We start from the raw sequence: 21,559 nt of genomic DNA, 5'->3' as shown, positions 1-21,559 counted from the left end.
ATATTATTAGCAATGAAGAAAGTGATGCTTAATAACAGCTAGTATGTCCAAGATCATTTGAAGTTAAGACAGTTAATTTAAGAATTAGCAGTCTGGCCACTGAATCCATGCTTTTAACTACTGTTGCAGACCCTTATGATGGAAATGGAACATATAAACAAATAATTTAAATAATAGTATATAAAGTCATTTAGACATTAAAACATGTGGGGAACTGTCTGAGTATAGGACATTGGAGACCAAATTAGCATAAAGGTAATTGTGAATAGATCTCTCACTTTATGTTTAACTGGAGAGGTGGGCAAAGGCCAGACTATAAATATCTTTGTTTACTATGCTAAGAAATTTTTATTTGATTGCCTAATGTCCATTTATCTTTTCCTCCTTTTAAATGAACATTTTTGCTTTTGATAAGTTAAAAAACAAAACAAAACAAAAAACCAACAAAACAAAACAAAACACACAACAAACCAGGAGCTCTGGTGGCCTAGGGGCAAGAAGATGCACTGCAATCCTTGAAGGCACTTGGTTGAATCCACCAGATGCTCCGCTGGAGGAGAGCAATCTCCTCCTGTACCAGTTGGATCAGATTCAATGGTACTCACACAAAAAAATAATAAAAAAATTTTAAAAACCCCCCAAAAACCAAACCAACATAACTCCTACTCTCCTAGCATATTATTAACATTATGTTGTTATGAAGAGGAGAAATTGAAGTATTTTTAATAGGAAAGTAACATGATCTAGTTTTGGCAATAGGAAGTTTACTTTCTGACTATCTGGATGAGTTTAAAAGGGCACAACTTTGCTGTTAGAGGGTGACTCCTAGAACAATGGAAAAAGTTCAGCAAAAGGTGGTAACTGAAAAATGAAAAAGCAGGAGCTCAAGCATGCAAAAAAGTGAATAGATAAAAAAAAGTACTTAATAGACCGCATCAACAAGACTTAAGTTGACAAGGATGAAAAAAAGGTTAAAAAAGGACTTCCAAATATTTTTGTTTTTTTAAAAATAATTATGTCTACAGTAGTTATTTATTATTAACCACAATGAGGACTATAGAAAGGAAAGCAGTGTTTGGTAATGATGTACTCTTTGGGGCAGCAGTGTAGTTATGGAGACACCTACTTTATAATTGTGTTGGAAACCTTGAAAATCAGCTTTTCTATCCACTGTATTAGCACCACTGGGGGAATGGTCTTCAGATACCTTAACTGCAGATCCATGGGCTTATAAATCATCAATAGCAGGGGGACCAATATAAAAAAGTGCTTTGCACATTGTGAAAAATGGTGGTGGAGAGAGGATAAAGAGACTTGGCACTGCTGTGAAGATAATGTGACAAGGTGTAACCAGAGGAACCCTGGAAGGTTTTGCTTGTGGGATGACCAAAGGAAAAGGTGACTTGTAACTTCTCTGAGATAACTTTGTTGGACAATTGAGGAAACCCGAGGCTCATTTGTACTGCTGAACTGAAATTGGACTTTCACTAATTGAGGAATTGTGCTTTGTTAATGTAGCTTGGGGACTACTGGACTAACACTGTGAGATATTCTTTGCCTCCTCCACTCTGCAACCTTTTTCCCTAATAAATAGCTGACTGTCCATTGGGTTTCCAAGAGCGTAAATCATACAAGAAGAGTTTATCTTTCTCCTACAGAGCCGCTGGTGGATTTGAACTGCCAGGGAGGCATAGGCTGTAAGTTAATAGTGCAACTCCCTATGGATTATGTCACCAGAGCACTCTTCTTTAAATACGAGAGTCTTTAAAAAAAAAAAAAAAGAGTTCTTGTTAATAATCTTTGTATCTGGTAGTTACTTATACATAGTTCAGTATTGAATAAATGTGACTGAATTTATTTGCAAGGTTAACCTATTTTTACTGAGGTCCACACATAATTTACTAAACTTAGTAGTAAGATGGATTCAATTTACCATTGAGTCTTTACTACAGCATATTTAAATTAAATTCTAAACCAACTAAAAATTTCATATTATAATTTATACTATTTACCTTTCATCACAGTAAGAAAATTTCATGTCCAGGCTGTGACGACTAAGAAAAGTCTTGCTATCTAAAGGAATTTCAATATTTGATGGATGAGGAATGGGTTCACATATCAGCACCAGGCATGTCATAGGTGGTTTCTTATATCCACATTGAGACTGGTTACTATTGGTATCATAAACGTGAATATGGCCTGTGCAATGAAGTACCTGTACATGAATGAAAAATAAAAGCGAACTGAAGAAAACTTTGTAGAACTAGGAAGAAAATGCAGGGATTAAGTAGTTGAGTCTGACATGGCAAGTAAGCTTTGATAAAATTCACTGTCATAAATGGATTAAAACTTATTAAAATATTTTCAGAATAAATGTTTCCCCTTAAAATAAATGTTTTGTGATATAACTCATGACATAACTATTCTTGTTAATAGGCTGCTTTTTCATCAATGATGGTTAATTTTTGCTCTGATGACTTTAACAGTAAGCAAAGAAATTACTTTCAGTAGTTGTTTTGGGAAGGCAAGGAACTAGAAAAGACACCTAAACTAAATTAAGTTGTTCAAAGCTAGAAAGGAATACATTAAAAAAAGCAAGAGATTAGACTTCAGTAGGAAAAAAAAATTCTAAATCATAAACTTTATGAATGCAAAAGTCAAATTCCTTTATTCTTTGTTTGGTAATCAATTTTCTTTTTTAGATTCATGTTTGAATCATGCCTTCCTAGAGTTTTGTTCTCTGATAATATTTTTGGAATATATTATGGAAACCATACACTAGTTGCAAGACCAAATGTTAAATCCGCAAATGCCAAGAAACATCTGTGACATTTTCCAGTAATCTTAATGATACTCTAATACTAAAATTGTCAAGATACATGAATTTGTCTCTAAAATTCATTACTACTCACAAATTCTTCTTATTTACCTTCCATGTTGCAGACTTTATATTCATAGTTCTCCCCCGGCTAGTTAGGGTACACTTCATTCTGAGAAAAAAGCTTCTTTGTGTGTTTTGCTCTTTACCCTTTTTAACAGGACCTAATGAATGCAAGAGGTAAAGGTTAACTATACCAGTTTGTGATAGTAAGAGTAGCAAAATGCTAAGCATATAAGTAGTATTCAATTCAATTTCAAGATAAGCAGGGATTCACACTCTTTTCTTTACTTCAATATATTTGACACACTTCCACTAATAATAATGCTTCATGACTATAATGATTTCCTGAGCTAAATAAAGAAAGGGGGAAAATTATTTCACATTCAAGCTGGTAAAATAGTAAATATAAATATGGTATGAATTCATGCTACAGCTGTGTTATCAATGAACACAATCTAAAGATAGCTTCATGTGTTAGTGCAGTATGTACTATGCACTCCATATACTTACTGAATTTTCTTTTAAAAATTTTATATTGATTTATTTACAAAGTTCGAATACATTGTTTTTCACACAAGATCTTTCTTATTTCCGTCACCCCCCTATTTATTGAATTTTTGAAACAGTAACTTAGGGTTTTATAAAACCGATTCTTTCTTAAATCTCCTTTTAAATCAGGCAGGTGATTATTTCTAATTTGTTATTAGGGAAAAATTCTATTGACTGACTTATTAGAAACTACTGAAATAAAGTCAGAATTAAATAAATGGAAGTCTATTTACTCTCATTCTAAACCTCATATAACTAAAAAATGATTACATATCAAGTAAATAAACAGGTAAGAAAGTGATTTATCTTTTATTGGTTGGAATGTTTTAAGTAGAAAATGGCTTGTTATTTAAGGTCTAAATTAGATATTGCAGGAAATATCAAGACAAGTAAGACACACACTATCTGTCCTGGAGAAATGAAACATGAAGTAAATGTAGTTTCTTATAAGGCCAAGAAAAACAAAACAGTCAACAGTCATGAGGCTGAAGAACTGATGCCTTTAAATTGTGGTGTTGGCAGAGTACGGAAATACTTCAATAAGAACAAATCTGTTTTAAAAGTCTAGTCAGGGTGTTCCCTTACTTCATCTCATTATACTTCGGGCATGTTAGAGGTAGGGCAGCCTCTGGAAAAGGGTATTATTCTTGAAAAGGTAAAATTCAGCAAAGGAAAGGAAGACCCTCAGGAATGGTTTGACATAGTTACTTTAACAATTAAGCTTAAGCACAGCAGAGATTGTAAAATGGTCCTGCAGTATGAGTCATGGTCCAGTTGATAGCACCTAATAGTAACTGAAAAATCCCAAGTATAAATAAAAAATACTTTAAAAAAAAAAAAAAGAGAGTGAGAGAGAGAAACCAAACCATGATTTCTAGGTCTAGGAAACTAAGAGGGTGTCTTAGTAAAACGAGCATTAGAATTTCAAGTACAGGTAAGTTAGAAGGCATTCCAGACAGAAAAATATCACACGCTCAAGGGAACACAGTATAGTTTGGCTGTAGAAGAAACAACTTATAACTAAATTTTAAGAACAAGTTAGAAGGGATAGTTACCATTATTTTGGGGGAAGGGAAACACCCTAATAAGCAAACTGTGGTGTTCAAATGTAAATACAAAAACCTCTGAAAAAACAAGCTAGGAAGAACAATTGGGAACTCAAAAACCTAGCAGCTCCGTGTTTTAATTAGAATATGGTTAGGAGCCAATTACCAGCACAGGGGACGAAAAAGTGACAGACAAGTAGTATCTATACAACCTTGAAAATTGATGTAAATAAGGGTTCCAAAAGGATCTAGGATTTTGAGGTTAGAATATATACTGCTTTGTTTCACATCATGCTTGGAAAGGCAGAGTCGGTGAAAAGAGAAGCTGACACCCAATCAAGTGGACTGGACACAGTGACTGCTGCAATGGGCAAGAAGCGTGAGGATGGCACAAGACAGGACAGTGTTCAGATCTGTTATTTATAGGGTCACTATGAATTGTACTGACGGCACCTGACAACATACTGAAAGAAATGTTTCTATAAAAACAATTTTAAAACACCCCCAAACCAAGCAAAAAAAACCGTGACAAGTTTCTGTTTAGGCATGGTAACTACAAATATTACTCCTGTGGAAGAAAACTATTACTCAGATGGACTACTGAGGAAGATGTTTAAAATCTTTTTATGTAACAATGGAACTAGGAAGGGAGCACTGGTGGCCTAGTGGCAAGAAGCTGTGCTGCAATACCAAAGGCATGCAGTTCAAATCCACCAGCTGCCCCCTGGGAGAAAGATGGGCAGTCTCCTCCCATGTGATTACTGCTTCTGAAAACCCTTTGAAGGGTCAGCTAGGGGTCAGTTCCAACTTGATGATACACAACAACAGGAAAGTTAAGGGCAGACTCAGTACTGATGCCATAAGAAATGATGCCTTTCCTAGAATAATTTCATTGTTGTTCCGTACCAGAGTTGGAACTGACCTAGCTGACCCTTCAGAGGGTTTTTAGAGGCAGTATATCACATGGGAAGACTGCCCATCATTCTCTTGCAGAGCAGCTGGTAAATTTGAACCACCTGCCTTTGAGCTTGTGGCCCAGTTGTAAACAACAATGCTGCCAAATCAAAGGCATGAGATTCAAATCTGCTAGCTGCTCTATGGGAGAAGGACAGGCAATCTCCTCTCACGTGATTTACTGCCTCTGAAAATGCACTGAGGGAGCAGCTGTGGGTCAGTTCCAACTTGACAGTACACACAACAGAATGATTTCAGTGTATCTTTTTAAAAAGATGGCGCGTGAGTCATACTAGTCTTGGTGATAATGGGGTAGATTTATGTGGGGTGGAAGAGTAGTAGTCGTGGTAGTAGAGACTTGCAAATACACTCTTCAAGGTATTTTCAGTACTTCATAATCTAAATTTGAACTTAATTTAGCTCTGGATGCAAAGGGACATTAAATGGAGATACTCAGATAAAAACAAAAATCAAGTAACTGTATTATACAAGCATTAATACATACAAGAAAAAATATTTAAGAATGAATTTTAATTTCTCTAAAAATAACATTTTGTAGTGATTCAATAGTTGAATGTATCTTTTTAGAATCTAAATGAAAGAATAAAATGACTATGTTGTGTAAATATACTTAGCGTATCATTAAAACAGTTTGCAATAGCCCCTCCTTTTTAAAAGTGAAAATCTACAGAATTAAAAATCCATTAACTAGGATTTTTTAAAAAAACTAACAATTCTTACTGAATGGGCTATATCTAATTAGAATAACACATTATATTTATTACCCCCCCAAAAAATTATTACCCAATTAAAAAAAGTCTTCATTTCCATCAATTTTTAGTCTAGCCCAAGAGTCTGTCAAAACTATGGTCTGTGGGCTAAATCTTGTTCATGAGACTGAACAGCTCAAAAAGGCTTTTATAGGAAGTTTGCATAAAGTATGGTAATTTTATAAAATGTCAAACTAAAATATTAATAAGGATGCTTATTTTTTAAACTGAAACAAAAAAATAAAACCACTGGTAACTTGTTGTCAAGTGGAAGCTGATTCCTAGATGACTGCTGGGTTTCTGAGACTATTAATCAGATGGCAGGAAGTTACTCCCACAAAACCACTGGTGGATTCAGACTGCCATAGAGGAGCAGTCTTTGTGTTAACAGTGCAAGTTCTTGTGGACCATGCCAAGATCTCCCTATAACTGAAATATACCTTAAAAAGATTTCTAATATGTTAGAATTCTATTGAATTTTAGCTGCCTGTTTAGTTGTATTAATTGCAAGAAGAAGCAGATAGTCTTTGCAATAAGAATTCCAAAGTAATTTAATGAACTAATAAACAATTGTTCTTTTAATAAAGACCCAATTTAGTATGTTAATTAATTGCATGAAAAATTCCATGAGTTAATCTTTTCTCCCCTTTTCAAATAAAGCAAAATAATGTACATATTTATGTCATCATAGGTTTTGTTTGAACATAATCTCTTGAACTGAAAAATACTTTACTTTTGCAGCACTCTCACCTATTTGGAAAATACTGAGCTACAGAAACCGCTCACTGAGTAGCCAATACACACCTTACTGAAACTCATGTAGGAAACTCATTTGTTACCCAAGCACTGTACCAGCAGGGAATCAAAATCTCTCTAAAAAGGTTAGCCATTATGAGACGTGATGAAAAAGAAAAAGAAAAAAAAAAACCCTCTATAAATGAGATTGATGAATGAAGAAGCAAACAAACATACAGCAAAGTACAACTACAAAGCACAGCAAATTTCTATCATGGGGACTTTCAGTTGTGAAAAGTTAAATTATGATGAACATATTCCCTTTCAGAAGGCACAATATAAAAAGACTATTAAATAAAATTTTATTCATACTTCAAGAGCTATGTTCAAAAAACTTAGAACATCTGATTATTTGAAACACAAGCAATTATTGGACTCTGAAAGGAAATGTCGTGACACAGTGCTCAAGTGTTTGGCTGCGAACCAGAAAGTCAGTGGCATAATCCACCAGCTGCTTTGCAGGTTAAAGATATAGCAGATGTGTTTCATAAAATTATTGCCTTGAAAATCACATAGGGCAGTTCTGCTCTGTTCTAGAAGGCTGTCAGGAGTTTATAAGTAGGAACCAACTTGAGGGTAAAAGGTTGGTTTTTTTAATATACACTTGAAATTCTACCCTCAAGCTCCCAGGTCATTAAAAAGTGTGCATCCAGAATGACACTCAAATTCTAATAACTGTCTAAAATCCCAAGAGCTATTACCCTGGCCCATGATTTTCCACTGCCTTAAATTTAATTTATGATTCCCATGGTCCTAATATCGCTTCCTAGTTTTTCTATTTTATTTATATGTTTCACTCTGGAAGGTACAATGGTTAAGCACTTGACTATGACCTCAAACGTTAATTGTTCAAATCTACCCAGACAGCCTGGCAAACTACTTTAAAAACATCACAGCTTTGAAGACACTATGGCACAGTTCTTCCATATACATACCAGGTCACCCTAAACTGGAACTGACTCAATGGTAGCCAATAACACAACTAGACAAGGTTTTATGAAATAACTAAAAATTAGAGTAACATTGTTTAAATGAAGAAGAAACATTTTATTAAACATGAAATAAATTTTGACTTAGGCAAGCACAAAAGCAAGATTTAAAAGTTGGTAACACTATTTAACTATGCAAAATAACTTGTTAGATGAAATCAAACAATATACTTTTCTTCTTACCATTTCTGTGTGTAAGCATTTCTCTCATTTCCTCATGGTCACATGGATGAGTAAAATCAAACACACTGTGTCCAGTTAGTTCAAACTGTAAACACATTTTAAAAAATTAGATCTACACCATGAACTCATAAAAACACATACAAGATCTCTTTCTTTATGGGTATTTTACCTGAGTTAATCCCATGTATTTGTTTACATTATCAGAAATGTAAATCATGTCACCATCATCTGTGAGAACCATAACAAAACCATCCAGGGCTTTCAAATAAAAGCAGTTCATCTGTGCCTTCATTTCATCTTCAATATCCAAATCACCTAAAAGGTTATAAAAATAGGAAAATAATTAGTTAAAAATATATTTAAATAGTATTGGTATTTAGGTGATTTATAAAGTTCTACCAAGTTTTAATATATACATCTATTTCTCCTTCTTTATAATTGTTATCCCCTGCCACTTTCCTTTTAACACAGAATAGTCAAAGCCTGAGGCTAGAGAGACTAAAATTAGAATTGCCAGCTGCATTTCATGATGAACAGTAAAGAAGAAAAGGAAGAGTCATGTTATTAACAGGAAAATAAGTAGAGGAGAAGCAAAAGAGAAAAAAAGCCATTCTTTTAAAATAAAATTTTGTTAAAGAATAAAAATTGTTAAAATTTAGTTTAATAATATAATTATTAAAGAATAAAGAGAAAATATAATCAAAGGAATAAACCAAACTAATTTAGAATGTAAAAAGGAAAATTATTTGAAAATAACTAAATGAAGCTTGGTTAAAATATTGATTACTGAAACTTAAAGTACTGATCATAATATAATGAAAAACAAAATAAAATCATTTGCCTTTCCTAAATTAATTTCTAATTGCATCTAATTTTTCATTTTTAGGTCTGTTAAGTCCTTGTTAAAAAACAACTTACCAGCATCTAGAAGTTTCCTCACACGCAAGTAGCTGATGGTAAGCCTCATAACAGACGCTTTATCAAGATGTGAGCTGACATTATGGGGAAGAGGCAACTGATGAGCAAGCTCATAAAAAACTTCAGACTCTTTACTTCGACGAGACCTGGCTGCATCTCGGGATTTTTCTTTGCGACGTTCAGAACTAATTCTATGTAACATGAATAGAAAGTAAAGAAGAAAATAAAATTTATGTTAGGAACTTGCATAGTAAGTCCAAGACCAAACTTTAAACAAGTAGGCATAACCTCCAGGTCATGTCAAATTTTAAGCCATGTTTTAATTTTAGCCAAAAAGCAAATACAACAAAAAACTTGTATATGTACGGCTTTATGTATATGTAATGGCCTTTGTAGCCACTCAAAAACACTCTCAATGTACAGAGAACATGATTAAATCATGAGAAACTATTTAAATTACGTATTTATCCAGTTATGGGGATTTTTTAGAAATAAATAACTTCAACCTTTCCAACCCTGTACTCTGTTTTGTTTGCTAGATGCCATTGAAATGGATCTGACTCGTAGTGACCCTACATACAACAGGGCAAAACACGGCCCAATACTGTACAATCCTCACAGTTGCTGCTCTGCCTAAAATCCATCAATGTAGCCATTGGATCAATCAATCTTCTTAAAATCACTTCTAAATAATCATTTAAAAATCAATCTTGTTAAAAACACATTTTCTGCTGACTCTTTTATCAAACATTAATGCCTTTTTCCAGGGGTTGGTCCCTCTTGATAACCCACCTAAAATATGTGAGATGATGTCTAACCATGCTAACTCTTGGACATACCTATTTGTTCTTTTGGTAGTCTACGATGTACTCAATATTTTCACCAATACCTTAATTCAATTCTTTAATCTTCCTCATTCACTGTCCAATTTTCACATGTATATGAAATTGTAATGGATCTGCCCAATAAAATACATTGATTTGACTTCAGTTTCCATGGGTGATGACTGTGGATCCAAGTAAAATAAAAAAAAAATAAAAATTCAAATTCATGATGTTGTTAAGGATTTTTGTTTTATGTTGAAGTTTAATCCATGCTGAAGGCTACATAGCCTCTTAGCTTCATCAGTAAATGCTTCAAATCTTCATTTTCAGCAAGCACAGCAGTGCCACCAGCTTATCACAGGTTTTTAATGAATCTTCTCCAATCCTGATTGAACACTCCCTTGGAAGTCTCTTATCTATCATGGATACAACAGTATACTAAGTAAATGCAAGCATGTGGCACAACACTATGAATTTAATCAAACAGATTAGCAAGGATTTGCTAGAATTTACATAGGTCACAGAGAGCAATTTACTTACAATTAAAGTTTTATTAAGATATACACACAAAGTAAGGTTGGCAGTGAGAAGTTATAGAAAAACTCCTTTGCTCAAAAAATATTCTTTCAATAATAACAAATAAATATTAAAAACAAAGTTGGCTTTTATTGCAAATTCTTAGCCCCACTTTTGTAAAAACTCTTTCTGTAGATTTTAGACTGAGTCCAGAATCTGGATTTTTTAAAAGTTCTAAAATCATGATCCACAGGGAGGTTTGAGGCCACTGACTCAACTAGTCTTTAGTGTTACTTGTTCATTGTGGGTTTGGGTGTGTGGTTTTTTGTTTGTTTTAAATGATTTTAAAGCTATTAATCGGCTAGTGAAAGAGCCACACAATCATTGCTGGTCAAGCCACTGTTGTTATGTGCCGTTGAGTTGCCTGAGACTCAAGTGACCATGTGTACATTATCTCTGAGTGCTGCCCTATCCTGAGCCAATCTCATTGCCTCCAAGAGACCTAATCCCATTTCTCCAGCCACTGAGTCAATCCATCTCATCCTGGGTCTTTCTTTCCTGTTCTGTGTGTCCAACCTTCCAAGCATGATATCCTTCTCCAAGGCTGGTCCCCTCCAGCCCTGTGCACAATGTATGTGAGATGGAGCTTAAAAATCCTTGCCTCCAGGGAGCGGCATGGTTTCACCCTCTCCAGGACAGACTTGTTTGTTCTCCTGGCAGTCCACTGTATGTTCAACACTATTTTCTAGCACCACAACCCAAAGGCATTGATTCTTCTTCTATCATCCTTTGTCACTGTCCAGCTTGCAGATGCATAGCATGTAATTGTGAAGACCATGCCTGGATCAGACACACTTTAGTCTTCAGAATGACATAACTGCTCTTTAGTACTCTAGAGAAGTCCCTGACAGCAGACTTTCCCAATGCAATCCATAATCTCCTGACTGCTGGTGCCAAGAGTGTTGACTGTGGAACCAAGCAAGCTGAAGTTATTAACCATCTCTATCTCTTCTCCATTAATCATGAAGTTGCCAACTGGCCCAGTGGTGAGAATCTGTTTTCTTGATGCTGAGCTTCAATCCTTATCAAAAACTGCAGTCGTTGACCTTCTACAGCAAATACCTGATGTCCTCCTCAGTTTCAGTTTCAGCAAGCAAGCAAGGTTGTGTCGTCTGAATAATGCATATTGATGAGTCTTCCTCCAATTCTGATGGCACATTCCTCCTCACAAAGCCCAGCCTCCCGAACGATCTGTTCTGCATATAGATTGAAAAAGTATGGAAATAGAAGCATCCTTGTACATTTTTCCTGATCCTCAACCATACATGCAGTATTTTCCTGCTCTGTTCTGACTACGGCTTCCTGGTTCAAGTATAGGTTTTGCATGAGCACAATTAAGTGTTCTAGGATTCCCATTTTTCTTAGTTAGCCACAATTTATTGTGATCCACAGTCAAATGTCTTTGTATAGTCACTGAAACATAGAAAGACATTTCTCTGGCTCTCTCTGCTTTCGGCCAAGCTCCATCTGCCATTAGCTGTAATATCCTTATATATGCCATGGCTTCTTCTAAACCCAGCCTGCATTTCAGAAGTGCTGATATACTGTTCCAGTCATTTTTTGATAATCTTCAGCAGGATCTTGCTTGTGTGTGATATTTTTTAATAACACCCACACTCTGTCAGGCCACCTTTTTTTTTTTTTCGGAATGGGAATAAACACAGATCTTGTCTAGTCAGGTGGCCAGGTAGTTGTCCTCCAGATTTCTTGGCATAACTTGGTGAGCGTGTTCAGGGCAGAATCTGTTTGCTGAAGTATGTCAACTGCTGTGTCGTCAATTCTTAGGGCCTTGATTTTTGCCAATTCCTTCAGAGCAACTTGGTAAACTTCCTTTTTCATCACCATTGCCTCTTGATCTTATGTTGTTTCATGAAATTCTTCTGTGTCAGCCACTTCTTTTTGATATAATGCCTCTGTGCACTCCTCCTTCCATCTTTTTTTGATGCTTCCTGGGTATCCAACATTCTGCCTTCAGCATCCTTAAGGATTGCAACTTGAGGCTTAAACATGTTCTTCAGTTCCTTCAGCTTCAGAAATGCTAAGCGAGTTTGTCCGTTTTGATTTTCAACTCCTGCTCTTTGCACATTTCATTATAATATTTTGCTTTCTCTTCCTGAGCTTTCCTTCGACAACTTCTGTTCAGCTCCCTAACTTTATGTCTTCCCTTTGCTTTGGCTTCTCAGCATTCTAGTGCAATTTTCAGAGTCTCTTCTGACATCCATCTTCGTCATTCACTTCTTTGTAAAGACTTTTTGCATTCTTCATGAATATTCTTGATAGCCTCCCACGGCTCATGTGGTCTTTGCTCATTAGTGTTCAAGGCTTCAAACCTGTTCCTGAGAAGGTCTAAATTCAGGTGGGATAGACTGGAAGTTAACTTGGTTCTTGTGGATTTGATTTTTCTTTAGCTTCAATTTGAACTTGCATATGAATAGCTGATAGACTGTACCACAATCAACACCTGGTCTAGTTTTCATAGCTGATATTGTCTCCAGCAATTTCTTCCACAGATGTAGTCAATCTGATTCCTGTGTAGACCATCAGGTGAAATCCATGTGTATAGCTGCCATTTATGTTTCTTATTAAAAGTGTTTGCAAGGGAGCTCTGGTGGCCTAGTGGCAAGAAGATGCACTGTAATCCCAGAGGTGTGCAGCTTGAATCTACCAGATGCTCTGCTGGAGAAGGGAGAGCAATATGCTCCTGGTACCAGTCAGATCTGATTTGACAGTATATGCACGTACATGCACAAAAAAATTTAAAAAAAAAAGTTTGCAATGAACAGGACACTGATTGTACAGAATGATATTTCTATCACCAAGTCCTGCTTTTGACTACTGATCATTCTTCCCTGTTTCCAACATTTCCATTCAAGTCCCTAGAAAATGTTTATTCCTCCTTTTTTGCTGGCTCAGACAATGACCTTTGCAGTCCTCAACTTTGTTCATCTTATTCTTTCCTTGATGTTGTTGTCTTCTCATGAAGGTCATGTCCTGCCAGTCTGGGTTTGGTTTTATTTTTCTTCACATAATCCAGGGATCATGCAGATCATGCCAAAGTCGTAGTCTTGCCATCACTAAAGTGGGTTCTGAATCCAAACACAAATATGGTATTTGGTGTGGACTTGTACATTCTTGCTAGTTTTTTCGAATTACTTAGGAACTGTTTGTTGCCTTCCCAGGGTGAAGAACTTCAATAATCATTAGTTTCCACTGCAGTAGTCAGATGGTCATCAATGTCCTATTGATGATCACAGTGTGACATGACAGCAGCTATCACTCACACAGTCAGAGGGAAAAAACAGTGTTACTTTGTTTTAATTTCTTAAATTACAACTCAATAAGCTTTTAAAATACACACCTGTATATGCCCTACTTAAAATGTTATCAACTGTAATTAGACAAAATCTATTTTAAAAAGAAGCCCTTAATTACCTGCTTTCCTGCCCATTTTTTCCATGCTTATTACTGGACATAGTCACATTTTAAGCCACACTACAATTAATCAGAAGCATATTAACATTTCACTCCTCTCTGACTTGCTTACCTCCCTCTGTCTGGGGTACCCTTCCTGATATGTGGCTTGGTATTTTTATATGTGAAATTTTCAAGACGCCTTCTTAATTATCACTATGCTTGTGATTTTTTGTGGGTTTTTATTTTGTCCTTTCAATCTTCATTCATAACTATCCAGCATACCGATAAGGCATATTTGTATTTACTATGATTATCTGAAAGTTCACTTGTATAGATATGTGTATTTGATATGAGTGAAAATCTACTTCTATTTTCCTGCCCTCCTCAGTCTATCCCAAGAACATCGTTGTTGCTCTTTGTTGCCACTGAGTTCATTCCAACCTAAGGCGACTTAATGTGTGCAGTGCAGAGCTACACCATAGGATTTTCAAGACTGTGCCCTTCCAGAAGCAGGTAACAAGGCTTGTCTTCTAAGGTGTTTCTAAGTAAGCTTGAACCACTAAGCTTTTAACTTGAGTTCTTAACTGTAGTCCCAAGAGACCTCAGTAATCGCTGCCAGGTGTTGTATTACAGAGTTGTTATGTGCTGTCAAGTATGACTCATCGTGTCCCTACTAACATAAGATCAGCACCCTATCCTCTCCTGTGCCACCGTCACAATCTTTGACACACTTGAGCCCATTGTTACAGCCTCTTTGTCATTCCACCTAGTCAAGGTTCTTCCTCTATTTCACTGTCCCTCCTCCTTCCTAAGCATGATGTGGCTCTCAGTGAATAGTCCCTCCTAACAACATCCCCACAGTGTATGAGGCAAAGTTAATCATCTTTGCCTTCACAGAGCACTCAGGCTGCACCATCTCCAAAATATGTTTGTTCTTTTGGCAGACCATGAGATATTCAATACTCTTCTCCAACATCACAGTTCAAAGGCATCAATTCTTCTGTCATCCTTACTCCCTGTCCAGCTCTCATCAGAATATAAAGTGGCTGAAAAGACCATGGCCTGAATAAGGTGCACCTCAGACCTCAAACTAACAGGTCCCTGACTGCACACTTTCTCAATTCATTATGTCTCCTGATCTCTTGACTGCTGGTACAAAGTGACAGATTGTGGTTCCAAGTAAGATAAAGTCACTGACACTTTGAATCTCTTCTCCATCTATTACGATGTTGCCTATATGAGTGGCCAGGATTTCTGTTTTCTTGATGCTGATATGCAATCCATATAGAAGTATATAGTTTTTGCTTTTCTACAGCAAGCTCTTCAAATCCTCCTCCCTTTACAGCAAGCAAGTTGTATCATCTGCATAATGAAGGTTATTGACGAGTGTTTCTTCAATAATTTATTCAACATACAGTTTATATAGGTATAGAGAAATGCTACAACCCTGACACATACTAGTCCTAATTAATTTTAAGCACTTGCTGTGTTTGTACAACAGTCTCTTGGTCTAGGTACAGATTTCACATATGCACAATTGTTCTGGGACTCCCATTCTTCTCAATGTTAGCCATTTTCTGTTATGGTCCACACAATCAAATGTCTGCATTGTCAGCATGAGAGTAATACCTTTAATAGGAAAATTCAGGTTACATCACTCTGCTTAAAATGTTTCTTGCTTCATCCAGGCTAAAAGTCAAACTCCTTACAATGTACATGATCGAGTGCCATTGCCTCTGACTTCGTTTCCATCTACTGTGTTCATCTTGTTCACTCCATTCTAACCAAACTGGTTTCTTTGAGTTCTTCAAATACTTTGGGAACACTCCTGTCTTAGAGCCTTCATAGTGCCTGCTTCTTTTGCCTACACTACAGTTTCCTCAGATATCTACATAGCTTGCTTCCTCCTCATTGTCTTCAAGTATTTGCCCCAATTTCAACATCTCCCTAAGATCCTTCAACAGTGCTTCTATCTTGGCCTTTTTGCCTGGTTTTACTTTTTCCATAGTACTTAATCAACTGAGTCAGCTCCACCTCATAGTGACCCCACATACAATAGAATGAACCATGCCTACTGATGCAGTCATTATGTCAATCTATCTTGTGAGGGTCTTCCTTTTTTCCTGATCCACTATTTTTCCAGGAATGGTATCTTTTTCTAAGGACTGACACCCCCCCCCCCGAAATATGTCCAAAGCATGTGAGACTAAGTTTCACCATACTTGCTTCTAAGGAGCCCTCTGGCTGCATTCCTCAAAGCTAGGGTTTGTTCTTTTGACAATCCATAGCCTATTCAGCATTTTTTGCCAACTCCACAATTCAAAGGCATCAATCACCTTCAGGTGTGCCCTGGTGGTGTATACTTTAGCATGCTGTGCCATTAATCAAAAAGCCACACATCTTTAGCAGTTCAAATGCACCAGCTTCTTCAAAGGAAAAAGATGGCAGTCTCCTCCAGTTAAGATGTAAAGCCTTGGAAACCTAATGGAGGGAGGACCACTATGAGTTGGAATTGATGTCAGCATGTTCGAGTTAATCCTCCTTTAATTTACCTTATTAATTGTCCAATTTCACAAGCACATGTTGTTGTTCTGTACTATGGAGTTGGAAGCAAATCATAGCTGACCCTCCAAACTGCACAGGAAAAGAATGTTCCTCTTTCTCCAGTAGAGTAACTAATGGACTCGAATTGCATATCTTTACATCAGCAGTTTAACTGCTTAACACTAAGCCACACAGGTCTCCTAAACGCATAAGCAGCAAGTGAAATACCATGGCTTTGGGCCATGTGCACCTTAAGTCTCTAAAATGCCTTCTTTGCACTTTAGCACTTTGAAGAGGTTCTTAACAGCCTATTTACCCAATGCAATGTGTCATCTGATCCTTTGACTGTTGTTTCTGAGGATGCCCACTGTTAATCAAAGTAAAATGAAATGCCTGACACCTTCAATCTTTTCTCCATCTATCAAGTCACTATAGGTCTCCTATTTATCAGGAGGATTTCTGTTTTCTTGATGTTGAGGTATAATCCATACTAAGTCTTTGAGCTTCTAAGTGCTTCAAGTTCTATTTTCAGCCAGCAAGGTTAGGTGACCTGCACATCCAGATTGCTGAAGAGTATTCTTCCAATCCTAATGCCACAATCTTCCTCATACAGCACAGCTTCTCAAATTACTTGTTCAGAGTACAAACTGAACAGGTATGGTGCAAGTATGAAACCCTGATGCATATCTTTCCTAATTTTAAACCATGTAACATCTACTTGTTCAGTCTGAACAACTACTTCTTGGTTAAAGTACAGGTTCCACAGGAAGACAACTAAGTATTCTGGAATAGTCTTTTCAATAATGTTATCCATAATTTATTATGATCTAAAATACCTATGCACAGTCAACAAAATACAAATAAATATCTTTCTGGTGTTCTCTGCTTCAGCAATGGTGACTTGAGTATATGACAGTTACTTCTCAATGTACTAGCGTAGCTGTTTTTATAATAATTGTTAAGATTTTACTTGTGTTTGCCATAAATTATACTGTTCAATAATTTCTGCACTCTGTTGTATTTACCCCTACCCATTTGTTATTGACCAACAACCCACACTTACATTGGAATGCCAACTCTGTAAGGGCAGATTTTAATATTTTGTTCAGAGACATATCCTAAGCATCTATGGGAATTCCCAACATACAAGAGGTATCAGTAAGTGCTAATTTTGCCTATGTATTAATAAGTTGATATTTTATCAAATTAAGTATAAGCACACATTAACTACAGTAAAAATAGATGCTACAATAATGGATTATGAAAGCAGCTAATGTGTACAAAACAACTCTTTCCTCATTTAGCTCAGTTTCTAGAACCTAAGAAATGTTACATCACTAAACTGTAAAATACAGCAGCTACTGATTTATTTTTTTTTACTTTTTTTTTTGTTGTTGTTGTTATGTGCCATCAAGTCGTTTGCGACTCATAGCGACCCTATGCACAACAGCCCTAAACCCTGCTCTATCCTGCGCCAACCGCACTGCCTCTGACACACCCATCCCGATTACCCCAGTCACCGAATCAATCCATCTCATAGAGGGTCTTCCCCTCCTGCGCTGTCCCTCCACCCTCCCAAGCATGATGTCCCTCTCCAAGGACCCGTCCCTCCTGGCAACATGTCCAAAGTATGTCAGACGAAGCCCCAGAATCCTTGCCTCCAAGGAGTAGCTTAGTTTAATCCTCTCCAAGACGAATCTGTTTGTTTTCCTGGCAGTCCATGGTACATTCAGTACCCTTCTCCAGCACCACAGCTCAAAAGCATCCACTCTCCTTCTGTCCTCCCTAGTCATTGTCCAACTCTCTGATGCATAACAAACGATTGCAAATACTATGGCCTGTATCAGGCAGACCTTAGTCTCCAGAGAGACACTGTTGCTCCTGAGTACTTTAGAGAGGTCCCTAACAGCAGACTTTCCCATCACGATACGCTTTTTGATTTCCTGACTGCTGGTGCCAAGAGTGTTGACTGTGGAGCCGAGCAAACTGAAGCTGTGAACACTCTCAATCTCTTCGTCATCCATCCTGACACTGCCAATTGGTCCAGTGGTGAGAATCTTTGTCTTCTTGACATTGAGCCTCAGTCCATACTGAAGGCTGCAGTCCTTGACCCTTTGCAGCAAATGCATGAGGTCCTCCTCAGTTTCAGCAAGCAGGGTTGTGTCATCTGCATAACGCAGATTGTTAATAGATCTTCCACCAATCCTGATGCCACAATTCTCCTCATAGAGCCCAGTCTCTCGGACAATCTGCTCTGCATACATGTTGAAAAGGTATGGAGACAGGATGCATCCCTGGCGTACACCCTTCCCTATTTTGAACCATGCAGTGTTACCCTGCTCTGTTCTGACTACTGCCTCTTGGTCCAAGTATAGGTTTCGCATTAGCACAATTAAATATTCTGGGATTCCCATTCTTCTCAGAGTCAGCCACAGTTTGTTATGATCCACACAATCAAATGCCTTTGCATAATCAATGAAACACAGATAGACATTCTTCTGGTATTCTCTGCTTTCAGCTACTGATTTTTTTTAAAAACCCATCAAGCAGGCTAACAGTGAACAGCACTGCTGACATCAGTGAGAGTAAGTGATCTTGCCGGAGAAGAAAGTAGTATAAAGGAGAACGCTGAAAACTAGAACATCAACTTGTTGAGGTTCAGTGCTTATTTCTATTATCACTGTACCCCATGTCTTTTACTACTTTGTGTAAATTAAAGGCAGTGAGAAAAATTTATGAATTTGCATTTTATGTTCTTACCAAAATTAAATCAATACCTTTATAAATATGTGTAACCAAAATTTGAGATAAAATCTTATCTACAATCTTTTAAAAGAGTAATTTTTCAATTTTTCTTCATGACATGAGGTTTTCATCAAGGTGATTCCTAATCTTACTGCCCCCCCCCCCAAGAGTAGGGATAAGGGCAATTTCTCATAAATGGTCTAACCAAAGTGTCTTATATTTATTATTATGAGTATTCTGGTTATTAATAAGATCTGTTGTTATATTTTCTACCTAGGCATTGTTAAAAACCCACAATACTTTGAAACAGATAGTGTTTAACAAGAAACACATCCTACATAATGGAAGAAACAAAAACACAGCAAAAAATTAGCAGTTCATATTAACTACAGATTACATGTTCAGAATAGTTATCTCTTATGTTCTTTTGTCTGGGAAATTTCTCACCAATAAATTTGAAAATAAACCCTCATGTTAAAAAATTACATAGCATTGTTATTCCTAGGTACAGCATACTGAACAAAAGAGACCAAATTTCTACCCTCACAGGACTTAGATTCTATATTCAAAATTTATACACGCCTCCCCCCCCTTTTTTTTAACTTTATTCAACAGTACTTGTCAGGGTCAATCTCTGACAATACTAACTATAGAAATCATTTTTCCATAAAACCAACTAATATGAAATTTTAGGATAAAAGGTAGTCTACAAAAACTTATCTTTGTTTACAAAAGATATTACAATTTAACTAAAAAGAGTAGGCCACCTAACAAATTTGAATATGAATCCATTTTTGCATAATGTGTATGTAACACATCTTAACAATTACCATTAAGTCAAATCTGACAGAATAAAAGTGCCCCATGAGGTCCCTAAGTTTCTATTATTTTTTTTTTTAACAGAAGCATATAGCTACACCTTTCTTCCATAGAGGAACTGGTAGATAATAGAACTTCTGACCTTTCAGTTAGCAGCTAAGCACCTAACCACTACACCAATAGGGCAACTTACACACATACACACATTAAACTGATACCAAGCTGAAGGAACTGAATAACAAATTCAAGCCTTGAGTTGCAGTACTTAAGAATGCTATGGGCAGAAAGATCCAAGAAGCATTAGGAGAAGATGGAAAGAGTACACAGAGTCACTGTACCCTAAAGAACTGGCTGACACAAGAATTTAATGAAACAACCTATCATCAAGAGGCAATGGTGATGAAGGAGGATGTTCACCAAGTTGCTCTAAAGGAAATGGCAAAAAATAAGACCCCAGGAATTGATGGATTACCAAATGACTAATTTCACAAATAGATGCTACCATGGATGTGCTTACCACATTGTGCCAAGAAATCTGGGAGACAATTATCTGACCAACAGACTGGAAAAGATCCATATTTACTTCCATCCCCAAAGAAGGTGACCTGACAGAGTGTGGAAATTATCAAACAGTATCACTGATATCACACCTAAGCAAAAATCCTGCTGAAGATTATAAAAAAACCGACTGGAACAGTACACATTGACAGAGAACTATCGGAAACAAAAGCCAGGTTTAAAAATGGTGAGACTGGTTCAGGATAGGACAGAGTTCAGAGCTACTGAACATAGGATCGCTATGAGTCACAGGTGATTTGATGGCACATAACAATAACAACCATCTACTGGAGTGGAGACTCTCAAGTTTCCCAAAAAGTCATGGCAAGTACAGCTGCATAAATTCTATGCCTGTTAAAATATTAGAGATTGTGAATCCATGTGATAATGCACAAAACTAAAAATTCACACTCATCACATTGTATCAGTAATTGATCTAGTATCCTCTACATATTGATAAAAACAACTCACTGCTGTCAAGTTTGAACAGACTCGTAACTGAACCTCTGTGAGTCAGAGGCTATAAACTGCAAGGAAGGAAACGGCCCATCTTTCTTCCTCAGAGCAGCTGGTGGATTTGAACTTCTCTCCTGCCTTTGGGTTGACAGGGCAACCATTTTCCCACAAGGCCACCAGAGCTCCCGTGTATCCTATGTACTATAGACATATACTGCAAAACGAAACCTGTTAATTTCAGGAGATATTTATTTTTTAGTTTACAGATGGGAACAATCAAATAATCTACAAGATAACTGGATCCATATAATTGGCAGCCTTCCGTTTGGGTTGTTAGTGAATAGACTTTGAAGCAAACTGGCATTCTTCCTTAAAACAACAATATAGATATTAGAAGATAGAGGTTAGTTCTTTTCTTTTTTACCCAAAACATTTTATTTATTATGCCAATCATATTTAGTATTATAACTATTCAAGCAGTACTTCTTTTATCAACTTATTAATAAAAACAACTGTACATTTTAAAATATCTTGAGTT

General features: G+C 36.6%; 1 protein-coding gene across 1 annotated transcript in view; it reads right to left on the bottom strand.

The window, feature by feature from the left end:
• The window catches only part of HIF1A (hypoxia inducible factor 1, alpha subunit (basic helix-loop-helix transcription factor)), a 49,692-nt gene that overhangs the window by 16,298 nt on the left and 11,835 nt on the right, over positions 1–21,559 (bottom strand). The window contains exons 2-6 of the mRNA XM_006891786.1: positions 9,086–9,276; positions 8,337–8,482; positions 8,168–8,252; positions 2,930–3,042; positions 2,013–2,215 (exon numbers count right to left, since the gene is read on the bottom strand). Of these exons, the coding sequence (XP_006891848.1) occupies positions 2,013–2,215; positions 2,930–3,042; positions 8,168–8,252; positions 8,337–8,482; positions 9,086–9,276 (738 nt within the window). The remainder of the gene's footprint in view (positions 1–2,012; positions 2,216–2,929; positions 3,043–8,167; positions 8,253–8,336; positions 8,483–9,085; positions 9,277–21,559) is intronic.

The sequence above is a fragment of the Elephantulus edwardii genome, unplaced genomic scaffold, assembly GCF_000299155.1.
Source record: "Elephantulus edwardii isolate Elephantulus edwardi_28Jun2011 unplaced genomic scaffold, EleEdw1.0 scaffold00104, whole genome shotgun sequence".
Classification (NCBI taxonomy): domain Eukaryota; kingdom Metazoa; phylum Chordata; class Mammalia; order Macroscelidea; family Macroscelididae; genus Elephantulus; species Elephantulus edwardii.
The sequence above is the reverse complement of the archived record's forward strand: the minus strand, read 5'-3'. Positions and strand labels throughout refer to the sequence as shown.